Source organism: Nomascus leucogenys, chromosome 5 (genome assembly GCF_006542625.1).
Source record: "Nomascus leucogenys isolate Asia chromosome 5, Asia_NLE_v1, whole genome shotgun sequence".
NCBI classification, from domain to species: domain Eukaryota; kingdom Metazoa; phylum Chordata; class Mammalia; order Primates; family Hylobatidae; genus Nomascus; species Nomascus leucogenys.
Window position 1 is genome coordinate 121,333,607 of NC_044385.1, and position 14,618 is coordinate 121,348,224.

The following is a 14,618-nucleotide window of genomic DNA, read 5'->3' on the forward strand; positions in this document are numbered from 1 at the left end:
TCTTACACATTTTTAAATTTTAAAAATTATTTTGTAACTTGGTAAGCAAAGAGGAATACACATGACATACACATTATGAGGCATAAATAACAAAATAAACAATTCTTATGAATAAACCACGTAACATAAGAAATGGAACATCACCAATACCACGAAGTACAACTTCTCTCCCAATACCATTTCCTTGTGCTCCAAGAGATGCAAGCATTGTTTTGAATTTGCATTTATCATTCCCTTTCCTTTTTGAATTCTAGAGTTTTATGCGAATAAGTATTCCCATACTTAGTTTTGTTTGCTTCTGAGCTTTAAGAAGTATACGGTATGGTGTTAGTCTTCTGTGACTTCATTATGTTTCTAATACATCCATGCTCTTGCATATGATATTTCATTCTAATATGCCAAATTCTACTTACCTATTTTGCTACTGGTATGTATATTTGCTTCATTTTTATTACAGTTTGTTGCTATTCTGAATGATTCTGCTAACAATAGCCTCCTAAGGTGCAGGTACAAGAGCTTCTCTTAGGGTGAGGGTGTGTGTGTGTGTGTGTGTCTCTGTATGTTGTCTGTAAGAAATGTGGAAATTTAACTTCAAATATGAATTATTATCAGATTGTTTTTCAGTGTGGCTCTGCCAATTTAGATTCCTACAGGCAGGGTAGCAATATAAAGGCATTCCATTGCTCTACATTCTCATTAACACATGATACCTTCAGCTTTCTTAATTCCTGACAAATTACAGGGTATAAAATAATCTTATGGTAGTAGTCTTTATTTGCATTTTTCAAATTTGTAAGATAATTATCTTGTTTAGTTACCATTAATGGTAATAAATATTTACCACCAATAATTTCAGTATATTTTTATTTACCATTAATGCATCCTCTATTTTAAAAATTATTTTATGCATTTCTCCTCTTGGGTCATTGGTATTTTTCTTTTTGAATTGTAGGAAATCTTTACATCTCATGGAATATAAATATTTTATTGGCCATATGTATTGTAAACACTTCTGCTTATAACATTTTTCCCTATTTTTCAATGACATATTTTAATGAGCACTGGTTTTCATTTGTAATTTAGCTGAAATTATCAGTATTGCCCTTCAGACTTAGAGCTTTTTAAGTTTTATCTAGGAAATCCTTACCTTGGGGTCCTAACTTCTAAATGTTTTAAAGTTTTGTTTTCCACACTTACATTTTTAAGCTAACTGAAATGATTTTTACACAAGGTGTGAGGTCTTATTTATTTGCATTGGTATAGCCACTGTTGAACCACAGTTGTTGTAAGTCCACTTCCATTTACTGTAATGTCACTTCTGTATTCTTAAGTTTTGGGATCCCCATGTTCTTTTGATAGACATGTCTTTCCCTTGAACCAATACCACAAACTTTATACATCTTATTACCTGGTATGACAAGTCCCATCACTTTATCCTTCAAAGTCTCACCCATTTTGAGTCTTCATTCTTCCATATAAATTTTAAAATAAACATAACATTTCACAAAAATCCCCAGAATTCCACTTTGGTTGGAAATGCATTGAATTTATAAATCACTTGCAGAAAACAATATAATTATGAAGTGAAATGTTTCTATTGATAAACATGGTAGAGCTTTTCATTCATTTAGGCAAACTTTAATGGCTATAATTCCAAATTTTCTCCACAAAACTGACCTTTCCCCCCAGCCCCCAGGTTTCCTAAGTATCTTTTATTTGCTCTTGTCATTGTAAATGTAGGAGTCATTATATAACGTACTCTCATGAGGATAAGGATTGTTGGCTATATATGTTATTACTTTATCCAAGCACCTAAAACAGGGTGTGGTATGTAGTAGGCACTTAATAAAACTGATGAAAAAAATTAATAAATATTTGTTGTTAGAGAAAAACAACTGATATTAGTATATTGATCTCATATCCAGTTACTTTACTAACCTCCTGTGTCAAATCTCACAATCAATGGATTCTTTCGAGTCTCCTCTGTAGGCAACTCTAGAATTTTAAGTAAGAATTTATTTCTTTTAAATATTTTAAATGAGTATTTCCTTTACTTATCTTATTGCACTGACTGGAACTTGAGGATTATACTTGAAGTGCTGACAGTGGGTACCTTATCTTTTTCCATTTTTAAAAACAATGCTTTCTATCAGTTTACTGCTAAGATGTACTGTCATCAATTAACAAAATTCCCTTACATAATAGTTTGCTAAACCTTTTGTTTCTTTATGAGTTTTTTAATCATAAAAAAGCTTTGAATTTTTTCAAATGTTTCTTATGCATCTTCTTGAATAATATATTAACATGGTGAATTATATTTAGAGATTCTTTGAATTTGCAAATACTTTCTTTTATTCATTAGATAATCTCACCCTGTCATGATAGTTTACTTTTTATATACCTGCTGGATGTCTTTTGTTAACATTTTATTTAGAATTTTGGCATACATATTCTCAACAAAGAAGAGCCTATAATTTTTCCTTTTCTCTTTTTGTCAGGCTTTGACATCAGATTATATTAGATTCATACACTGATTTAGGTAATATTTCCTCTTTTTCTATTCTCTAAAAGATATTTTAAAGATTGAAATTATTATTTCTTCAAACATTTGAATATTTGGTAGAATTTGCTGTGCTAGTTTTAAAACATGGTCTCCAAATTCTTCACTCCTTCCATTGAGAGGTGGGTATATGAATCTGAATCTGACTAAACAGAATACAATGGAATAAACTGAAAGTAATGATGTACCCATCTCAGCCCAGGCCTTAAGAGGCTGGAAGTTTCTACCTGGTGTGCTCATCTGGAACCTAACCTCTATGATAGTTTGTCAATTTTATTTGTTTTTTCAGAATATCAACTTTTATATTCTTGATCCCATAATTGTATTATTTCCTAGTTCATTAATGTATATTCTTAATGCTTTCCATCCACTTCTTAAAAATCAGTTACTCATTTCTGAATGGTTAACCAGTTCTTTTAACCCCTTCTTTTCTAACTAAAAGACATATTTTCCTCTTCTGTTTTGAATGCAAAATTATCTCATTCTCTGATTGTTGTATTTTATATTTGCCTTTAAAATTAATCTTAAGTGTAGTTAAAATCTTATATATTTTTACTGATTTTTAATCTGCTTCACCTATTAATAAATGTTGAAATAACCTACTACTATTATAGTGAAACTGTCCATTTACCTCCCTTGCTATCAAATTTTGTATTGTATATTTTGAAGCTACATACAACTTTAGTACTTTTTCTTAAAGTTTATTTCCCCTAATATTTTATGGCTACCTTAGATTTTTTTTTTTTTTTTTTTCTTTGAGACAGAGTCTCGCTGTCGCCCAGGCTGGAGTGCAATGGCGCGATCTCGGCTCACTGCAGGCTCCACTCCCCGGGGTTCACGCCATTCTCCTGCCTCAGCCTCCCGAGTAGCTGGGACTACAGGCACCCGCCACCTCGCCCGGCTAATTTTTTGTATTTTTAGTAGAGACAGGGTTTCACTGTGTTAGCCAGGATGGTCTCGATCTCCTGACCTCGTGATCCACCCGCCTCGGCCTCCCAAAGTTCTGGGATTACAGGCATGAGCCACCGCGCCCGGCCGGCTACCTTAGATTTCATTTGTGAAATAGTCACCTTGTGTATAATTTTCTATCTTTTTATATCTTTTCTTCTAGTATGCTAAAGTTTAATTTACTCATACTTAATATGGTCACAGATATGGTTGGATTAACTTTATTATTTGCTATTTATCACATTTCAATAACTTGCATATATTTTTATTTTGGTCTTATATTCCTGTTCTCTCTTTATAGTGCTAAATAGCTTCAAATTACTTAATTGAGATAAGGTAATTAGCTCACTGAAAACAGGCAAACACTTTTAAAAGATTTTATCATTCAAGTATTTTCCTAAAAACTACACGTTGTTCAAATTATTTCCCCTTCTCTCTCTCCTTCTAATTGTTTAGCACAACTTACAGGCTGTGCCACAAATTTAATACTTACTTTTATGCTGCTTTGTATTAAACCCTGTGGTTTCAAGTATAATTTGTTTTTCCAAGAGATTATATATTAACAGTATTGTGCTGAACACTGTAGATTAATGCCATCATGTGTAAATTAATGTCTGATAAAAAACACTTACAAAACAGAGATTCAATATTGATAATTAAGATAACTTACATAAAGATAATTTCTGAATATCTTCAGGTTTCTAAGTTTCGAATATCATAATGATCCTTTACAATAAAATGGTTGAATCTTAATAAAAGATCTAACTCAAATTGACTATGTCCCTTATAAACTCTTACACCAGTAAGTTAGTAAAACAAATAAGCTGAGACATAATATTGACACATATTCCATAGCACTATATTATAGAGCAAACCCCCCAAATCACTGAAGTGTAGTTTCTATACTCTAGCTCAGTGAATTAATAAGGTATTTAATGATTTTCCTGGGAGTTACAGAAGTAGGGTAGGAAATCTGCACTACTTTGGAAATTCCTTTCTCTGTTGGAAGAAGAGTCATTCCTTGATATAATACTGATTGACAAGCTAAAGTCCAATGAATATAAAAATGATAGAAGTTATTTTATAAGCTATGACTTGACTTTTCTTAATAACAATATAGCTCTTTAATACATATATATTTCCACAATGATCCATAACAGAATTTCAAAACCTCAATTATGAAATAATCTTACTATCTCTTGTTCTTCCTTAATCAGGTTCTTACCAATTTCTAACATCTGTTATACATCTCTGTCAGACTCTGTATCAATCTTACCTCTTTCACACAGTTTGCTGTCAATAAATGACTCCCCCCTTCTTTGAAACTCTCTAGGAAGTGTCTATATGCTATGTCATTCAGAATATTTAACTCTGCAATGATTTTTTATTTTTCCATGAGATAGGCTCTCTCCATTGCCTGGGCTGGAGTGCAGTGGCTCGATCTTGGCTCATTGCAGCCTCAACCTTCTGGGCCCAAATGATCCTCCCACATCAGCCTCCTGAGTAACTATGACTACAGGCATGTGCCACTGCACCTGGATTTTTTTTTTTTTTTGGTAGAGACAGGGTCTCACCGTGTTGCCTACGCTGGTCTCGAGCTGCTGGTCTCAAGCGATCTTCCTGCCTTGGCTCCTAAAATGCTGGGATTATAGGCATGAGCCCCTGTGCCCAGCCTACAATGATCTCTTTAATCAAAGCCTAGTTCAAGAATTTTTTCTTAAATAATCATTTTCTATTAATATGTTTTCCTCTAAACTCACATATACAATGTAAATTCCTTTATTGGCTGAGTAAACCTTAGTAAATTCAAATATTTTGGTAGAACCTCAGTTGCCCAATTTATAATGTTAGGATAATATGTACTTCAGCAGGGAGTTACAGAAAACAAATTCATCATCTGTGTTAATCTCCATGATAGTTTATAAACTTTGAAATGTTACAATAATAAATACAATGCAAAAATTATACATTCTAAAGAAATCATAATATAGTAATGCAAAAATTATACATTCTAAAGAAATCATAATATAGTAATGCAAAAATTTTACATTCCAAAGAAATCATATTTAGTGCATAAACTCACATGTAATATAGAAATAAATGCTTCTGATTTATCAAATTCTTCTGCAATATAGTTGAAAGCTCGCCAAAGAGCAACTCCAGCATCATTTGCTCCATCAACTTCATCATCTGTATTAAGAATGAACACAAAACCAATTCTGGAAAAAGAAGATGAATAAGGACTGTTATAATTACCTCTTGAATCACAACCATTATTTAGAAACATTATTAGACTACAATATCTAGATGGAGAGAATGTATTAATAGACAGAGAAAAGGAGAATTTTATCACTTCAAAAGTTTGAATGTAATGCCTATTCACCAAAATCCACATAGCTACTGGATTCCAGCAAAATATCAAACTGTCTCCCTCTGGTGCTAACATTATCAAATGGCCATGTTCTTTTGTACCAAAAGGGTAAATATACTTTTTTTTTTTTTTGAGACAGAGTCTTGCTCTGTCACCCAGGCTGGAGTGCAGTGGCACAATCTAGGCTCACTGCAACCTCTGCCTCCTGGGTTCAAGTGATTCTCCTGCCTCAGCCTCCCAGGTAGCTGGGACTACAGGCGCGCACCACCACGCCTGGCTGATTTTTGAATTTTTAGTAGAGACGGGGTTTCATCATATTGGCCAGGCTGGTCTTGAACCCCTGACCTCGTGATCTGCCCGATTCGGCCTCCCAAAGTGCTGGGATTACAAGCATAGGAAGCTGGACCTTTCTATAAGTTTCCAGAGTGATCAGATTATTCTCTCAGTAAGGTAATAAAGTAAACAACATTACAAGACAGATTTGATAAACAGAGTCTAACATAAAGGTATATAATACTTCACAACATGCAGCTGTGTTATGTCAGGCACTAGAGCTAACTATCGCTTTGAATGCCCTATTAATACTCTGTGTAACACAATATGAATAACATTGAATTTCCTTTAGTTGACAGTTTAATGCTATAAAATGACAATTACCTAAGAGGAACTTCGTGAGAATAGAAAAGATCAGCAAGTTTTATAAAATCCAAGGTATATTCTTGGGCCGGATCAATAAACAGAACCTAAAAGAAAGATAGTATATAATCACTATTTCAACACCTTAGAATCTTCATGAAATTCAAGTTTAGACTAATTTTTGTGACTGAAAGTATGAAATTCAATGTGTAATTTTTAAAGAAATTCTAGCAATTGTAAGGAATACACACACACACACACACACACACACGAAGGATTTCACAATTTATGAAGGATTTCTAAAAGCTGCACATCCAAATATAATTATACATGGAATTTAACATCAGGCTACTCATCTTCTTTTTGGAAGCCCAGTATATTTTCTTTTACCTGAATTGAAATACCTTATTCTAAATGTTCATTAGATTTTCTATGATAAATTTTTTCAAAAGGAAATAGAGGTTGAATTTTGACCAAAAAAAATAGCATTAACTTAACTGCTTTATCAAGACTGCTGCAAAAAATGTCTTATTCATTTCCTATGTGGAAAAAACAGCCATAGGTATTTTCTCCAACTTTCAAAGTTCCAATATTAATGTTTAGATATTATTGGGATAATAAAATTATATGCATAGATGATAAAGTGGTATTTATGTATCTTTTCCTAAAATTACTACACTTTAATCATTAGTTCTTTTTAATAAAGAAGAAAAAGTTCTGTCATAAATTCTTTTGAAAAAATGTAAAAGTAACATTAATATGGTTATTATAAAATGACATAAGGGCTAAAGAGTAAGAGGCAGAACATGTGACTAATATGGTTTGGCTGTGTGCCCACTCAAATCTCATCTTGAATTGTAGTTCTCATAATCCCCATGTGCAATAGGAGGGACCCAGTAGGAGGTAATTAAATCATGGAGGCAGTTGCCTCTATGCTGTTCTTGTGATAGTGAGTTCTCAGGACATCTGATGGTTTTATAAGGGGCTTTCCCCTTTTGCTCATACTTTTCCTTCCTGCCACTATGTGAAGAAGCACATTTGCTTCCCCTTCTGCCATGACTGTAAGTTTCCTGAGGCCTCCCCAACCATGCTGGGGAGTCAATTACGCCTCTTTCCTTTATAAATTACCCAGTTCTCGGGTATGTCTTTATTAGCAGCATGAGAGCGTACTAATACAGTGACATTGCTAGTTGTTGATACCCAGTCAGCCATGCCACCTAAGCTTGCTGCTTCAGGCAAATACTTATTTCCTTACAACTCAGATGCCTATTCATTGACAGAAGGATAATCCAGAAAGAATGCTGATATCTTTATAAGATATATATGTATAATCAAAATATAAAACTCACCAAATTATGAAAATTGCGCCTTATGGAAGGTATACTTCCAGGAAATATTGGCTTCAGAAGTTTCTGGCAACTTGTAGGCCATGTAATATACAAATCATCATTTTCCAAGTCATTAATCCACTAGAAAAGAACGCAGACATTTGTGAAAGATATATTAACACTGAAATCATTTTCAAAGCCAGACTTTTACTACATCAAGTGACAAATAAAAATATACATAGAATTTTCTATATTTCTGATTAAATATAGAAGCTAGTTTAATATTCTCTAAATTAAAGAATACATTATGTGCAACAATTTTATACTTGTGTAGCCTTTTACATTAAGCCTTCTCTCAAAAACAATTAATTCCTTTCACTTGTGTTTTTCATATCCCAACATAAAATGGTATGAAAATTACTCTCCAAAAACCACTTAAGAGAGATGAATATCTATTTTAATTATCAGCAGTAAATGAAGCCCTCTCCACCTCCCCTCTCAATTTAAAGGCTTGGATATAAGGAAAATAAAATGGCTTATAAAAATTAAATTATAAAATCAACATCTTAGAAATCAAGTTCTAATCCACTATACAAGCTAGAGAAAACATATAAACTGCTGTTTAGAGGCATGTGGTCGGGGAAGCAACCACCAATCAAGAAGTGAGGCGTTATGGTCCTTGAAAGAAGGAGGCATAAGCAGCAAGCTCCACATTCACCTAAACTTCATCCCTGGGTCCCCAGATTGCGTCCTGGAGGAATACTGAGTTGGAAAGCAGAAGTCAAATTACAGGCTGCCAAAGTGCTAAAATTTGAGGGCAGGATGCAGGGTGAGAGGATAGGAGAGAAGGAAACTGCAGGAAACCAGAAAAATCTCCATACAAATTCCTCTCATTTGCTGACTCCTATCCTGCACATATATATGAAAACACCTCTACAAAAGCCAGAAGGAAAGAGAAACGGAGAGGTTGAAACCACAGCTATAAAACAGTATTGAGAACACAGAGACCAAAGTTCAAGTACTATATACACTGTAGACTTTCATTTGAGACCCAGTAAGGCCAGATCCTAGAAGTAAGACACAAAAATAGTAGAGCCTTCAGAAAGCCTAAAAACAGGCCTCAAGAGAAGCAAGTGAGCACCTGGCACTCAGGCTACAACAACAAACCTTAGCTCTTTGCTTCTACGGCTTTTCATCGATTTCTGGCTCTCATAAAAAAAAAAAAAAGTCATGCAAAGAGAAAAGGACCAAATATTGAAATCCAACAGGAAAAAAAAGACAATAAAAAAACCCCAAAGATTACTAAGACAAAGACTTTAAAATAACCATCATCAATATATTTTTTAAAAAGCACAAAAATTTATAAAAAGAAAAATTTTGACAGAACTAAAATCTATTTAGAAAGAATCAAAGAGATACTTAAGATTTTTTAAATATAATGTTTATAATTAAGAACTCTAAGAACTTATTGGGTGGGTTTAATTGCAGACTGTACACAGAAGAGACAGGGATTAGTAAATGTGATAACAGATCAACTGTTGTAGTAACTAAAGTACAAAGAAAAGAAAAAACAAACCAAACAAAGTGTGAGAGAGATTAGGAATATATGAAAAAGATCTAGCATATAGGTAACTAAAAATCCAAGAGGAAAGGAGAGAAAGACTGAAGCAAATAGTACTTGAAGAAATTAGGTTTCTACAGTAATTCAGATAATCCAGGTATGAGTTTATTGTGGACTGAACTAAGTCGGAGGCAGTGGCTTTAGAGAAAAGGTGACAGAATTAAGAGATAAACACAGATGGATGAATAAAACAGAGGAATTTAGGGTATATGTTCCAATAGCTAAAAGAAACGATGTCTAAATAAAGGAAGGCATAAAGACAAATCAATAAACATAAAAATTATAAAAAGAACCAAATAAAAATTTTGGAATTCAAAAGTATAATAATTGAAATAAAAAATTAATGAGAGGAGCTCAACAGCATATTTGAGCAGATAGAAGAAAGAATTAATGAATTTGAAAGTAAGTAAATGAGCTTACTCAGTCTGAGGAAGAAAAGAGAAAGGAAGATATAGGTGCAGAGGAGTCTAGCACCAAAGGGGAAATAGAACTTATCTTGACCCAAAGGCGGCTGAGGGTGAGAATTTGGCAGCTCTTTGGAAAGGGCAATCAGAACTCCCATTCCCAATGGAGCTCAGAATCATACAGAGCCTTCAAGCAGTGCCACTTTTCCTGACTAAAAGCAAGTGTGCCTAGACAGACAAAATAAGACTCTCAACTATAGTGCAACTAAACTTGTGGTCTGAAGACTGTTAATAACCTATAAGTACAGAAATTGAGATTAAGTGTTCAACAACTTGCAGTAATTTGACATGGCCATGACATTTGAGCATGTATCAGTCTCATTTCACTGAACATGGTATAGGCCAGCTTGGGGTTCATCAAACTCCCGTGGTGTGCCACATGTAGTACAAAATACATATTACAGCACTTTGGGAGCCTGAAGCGGGTGGATCATGAGGTCAGGAGTTCGAGACCAGCTTGGCCAACATAGTGAAACTCCATCTCTACCAAAAATACAAAAATTAGCCAGGCATGGTGACACACACCTGTAGTGCCAACTACTCAGGAGGCTGAGGCAGGAGAATCACTTGAACCCAGGAGGCAGAGGTTGTGGTAAGCTGAGATTGCACCACTACACTCCAGCCTGGGCAATAGAGCGAGACTGTCTCAAAAAAAAAAAAAAAGAAGATACATATTAGTCATAGGAGTAGGACAACATATTTATTGGCAATGGGTTAGGGAAAAAATGCTGTTCTCTTACTATGGATAGTTTAAGAAGTAATGCTCTAGCACTTGGTGAGGGCTATCTCTGAAAAACCACAGGAAAAAAAAGAAGAAAAAAGAAATTAAAAAAAAAAGATATGATGGCCCCAGGTTTTGCTAGGGTCCAAGATGAAAGCATTACCTGTGGTCATTCTGATAAGATTTTGGCAAAAGATATACCCATCCCCTAGTATCTGTAGGGGGATAGGTTCCAGGACTCCCCGAGGATACCAAAATCTAAGAATATGCAAGTCTCTAACATAAAATGGCATAATATTTGCAGAGAACCTACTCACATCCTTCCATATACCTTAAATCATCTGAGACTACATATAATGTCTAATACAATGTAAATGCTATGTAAATAGTTGTTATATTGTTTTAAAATTTGTATTTTTTTTTTTTTAGTATTTTCATTCCATGGTTAGTTGAATCCAGGAATGTGGAACCCTTGGATACGGAAGGCCAATGATATTTTACATCCATGATCTTATTGAAACCTATTTAACCAAGTCACAAGGAAAAAGTGAGTTTGTGGGTTTTTTTCCTTCTATGAAGATAATATGAAAATGATAGCTTATGAGATTAGGAGACTGACATGTTTTAATTCACCCTAAAATTGTATTATTGTCACCAAGTCTACTCTTTGCAGCTAAATTAACTAAATTCTCCATACTCGTGGAAAAGAAAACCTCTGGAGATTGATCAAGAATGTAAGACAACTGTATCAAAACTATAATGAAAATATGCTATGATCCAAATGTTTTGATGTCTTTTATAGAGTGACTCTTACTGAATGAGACAATGTTATGACAAAATGTACCTAAAGAAATTATTATACTTTAAGTTTTTTAAATTTTAAAGATCTATTATGATTATGATTCTTAACATTACTTTGGGCATATTTTCTGTCATTTTAAATCGGCTTTTACAAAGTTGACTGCTACAACAGCGAATGAACACATTATATGTGAAATTTCAACACCAAAGCTGGCTGTGATAAAAGATAAATGACACTGTTACCATCAAAGTGCAAAGCAAAAGGAGAGTTTTGGTTAAATCCAGAAAACCTTGAATCTGTCTTTGTTCCCTTCATGCTACGTCTAAGTTTATGGAAATCTATGTGTGCATTATATACTTTAGTATTCCGTAAGAAAAATTTTGCAATGTCTTTTTCTTTTCAGAGAGCTGAAGGACAAATGATCCTGACAAGGGGGACAGTCAGAACCTGCATACTTTGAATGCAATACCAGGGCACTAGTGCCAAGAGTTACAAAAGAAGAAGAGCCTTTTAACTTTGGCGGGAGTGCAGAAGGGAGGACCAAAATTGTAATTTGAACACATTATTGAGTAAGATCATATAATGGAAAAGGAGGAAACTGTAAAGTTTAAAGAGATGAAATAAAGGTAGAGGTTAATTAGAACTACCAACATAAATATATGCCCTTTTAAAAGAAGAACATTTTTTCTTGCTCTGTCTTCACTCTTTTCTACTCTGAATATTTTATATGAAACAATATGCAGTGCACATCTAATGCCCAGATTTTGGTCGTTAGCACTATTTTCTACAGAAAAAAACTTGGTGAATAGGCAGTTCCACATTTGGAGAAAAAAGAATCAAGATGATCTATGAGACACCTTGTCAGAAGGGGGTAGTGTTTAAAGAATAAAGAGGTCAGTTTGAAGGGAAGGCTGCCAGAGGCCATGTGCTGATTATTTTAGCATCTAAAAGAAAATAGTTACTATAGTTAAAAAGAACTTTTAGTGTTTGTGAGAGTCCCTAAGCATGATGCTCAAAAGGAAATGTTTCAGAGATAAGTCAAATATACTACAGGTTGAGCATCCCTAATCTGAAAATCCAAAACGTTCCAAAATCTGCAACTTTTTGAGTGCTCACATGATGCTCTAAGTAGAAAATTCCACACCTGATACCTTTGTTTTCTGATGGCTCAAGTACACAAACTTAGTTTCATACACACAATTTTAAAAAATATTGTCTAAAATTACCTTCAGGCTATGTGCATAAGGTATACATGAAACATACATAACTTTCATGTTTAGACTTGGGTCCCTTTTCCAAGATATCTCATTATGTATGTAAACCAAAAATAAAATTCTATGCCCCACAACAATCTGAATGGACTCCTTTTGGCAAGGGCATTCCAAAGTTAACCTGAAAAACTAGCCCAGGCCATGATGGGAAGGGGGAGTCAGATAGGCCTCATTATTCCCTCCTTCCTTTTGGAATTCAGACACAGCTGACCAGCATTAACATTAAAGCAGATCTTAAGACTGATAGAACAGATGCTTTAAGTCTGATTAGAAACATTTACCATCTATTCTTTCTGAAGCTGCCACCTGAAGGCTTCATCTGCATGATAAAACCTTGGTCTCCACTACCCCTTATCTTAAAACAGACATTCCTTTCTATTGATTCCAGATAACAACTCAGCCAACTGCCAACTAGAAAATCTTTGAATCTGCCTATAACCTGGAAGGCAACTGCTTCCAGTTTTCCTGCTTTGCCAGATGTACCAAACCAATGTACATCTTACATGTATCAATTGATGTCTTATGTCTCCCTAAAATGTATAAAACCAAGCTGTAGTTTGACCACCTCAGGCAAATGTTCTCAGGATCTCCTAAGGGCTGTGTCACAGGCCACTGGTCACTCATATTTGGCTCCAAATGAATCTCTTCAAATATTTTACAGAATTTGATACTTCATCAACACATATATGCAAATATTCCAAAATCCAAAAAATTGAAATCTGAAACCCTTCTGGTCCCAAGCATTTTGGATAAGGGACACTCAACTTGTAATGTGTAACAGTTGTCTATGCCTGATGTCTTACAAGAAAGTAGAGGGCATAAAGAACAAATCACTGAATTACTTAAGAAATGTGAACTACTTTGGTTTGTTTACTCAGTGTAGCACTGATCCTTCAAGTAGGACAAACTGCTATCATAATAACCATGATTGGTATTTGTAGATTCAACAAAATGTTTTAAAAAGTCAAAATACTATGTTCCTATTTTTAATTATGAATCTTGAAACAGGATGAATTACAGGAATAGATCTCAGGCGGCCTAAAGTCTGTGTCCACCAGGCTATGGTACAGCTGCAAATCATTTTTTACAAGTTACTTGTACCTGGTAAATAGGTAGATTAGTTTCCAGAAAAGTTGCAATAGGCCAAAAAGGTAAAAAATGAAACAAAACAGAAACCTAGTGAGAGTGGGAAATGCAAGCTTAAGAATCTAGATAGGATCGTTATGCAAATCAGGTGGTACCTGGGTGTAGGCTGTTGCTACTCATACGGTTCTTTTCTGTTAGTTGCAAAACAGTAATACTTCTGAGTGTACAAAATGAATAAAGGTGTTCCCTCTCTGCAGGACAAATTATAAAAGGATGTAACCCTTCCTCTTATCAGGCAGGGCACACACGGGACATGGCCAGGAGAAATGTGCTCAGAGTTTAGCCCCACACTCTTTCCCTCAACCAGGTACACGGGGCAGTAGAGGGGTTGGTTAGAGGGTCAAGCCTCCCTAAGCTTTCAGTTTTCAAAGTGCTCAAACAGGGCTGCTGCATATTATTGTTCATTTTTTGTGCACACTTCTTCATTTTAAGATAAATACTATAAAGTGACATTTCTTTTGAACTTTAGGAAATGTTTAAACAGATGCAGTAAATGTAACTAAGTAATATGATGTCACAGTTACGAGCATGAGTTCAAATAACCTTTTAGTGTCTCAGTTTCTTCATCTGTATAATGGGGATGCTATCAATACCTTTCTAATAGGGTTGCTGTGCAAATAAAATGAGATAATTCATTTTAAATGCTGAACATAGTATCTGGCACTCAGTGCTCAATAAATTTAAGCTACTGTTGTTAGTAAAAGGCAATCACAAAACAGAGCAGGAAATAAAATTTAACGACAAGCTAAA

At 34.4% G+C, this 14,618-nt stretch overlaps 1 protein-coding gene across 1 annotated transcript in view; it reads right to left on the reverse strand.

Moving 5' to 3' along the window:
* LOC100592830 (UDP-glucose:glycoprotein glucosyltransferase 2) overlaps positions 1-14,618 on the reverse strand; it is a 254,403-nt gene that overhangs the window by 137,059 nt on the left and 102,726 nt on the right. The window contains exons 13-15 of the mRNA XM_030813564.1: positions 7,865-7,984; positions 6,537-6,622; positions 5,592-5,727 (exon numbers count right to left, since the gene is read on the reverse strand). Of these exons, the coding sequence (XP_030669424.1) occupies positions 5,592-5,727; positions 6,537-6,622; positions 7,865-7,984 (342 nt within the window). The remainder of the gene's footprint in view (positions 1-5,591; positions 5,728-6,536; positions 6,623-7,864; positions 7,985-14,618) is intronic.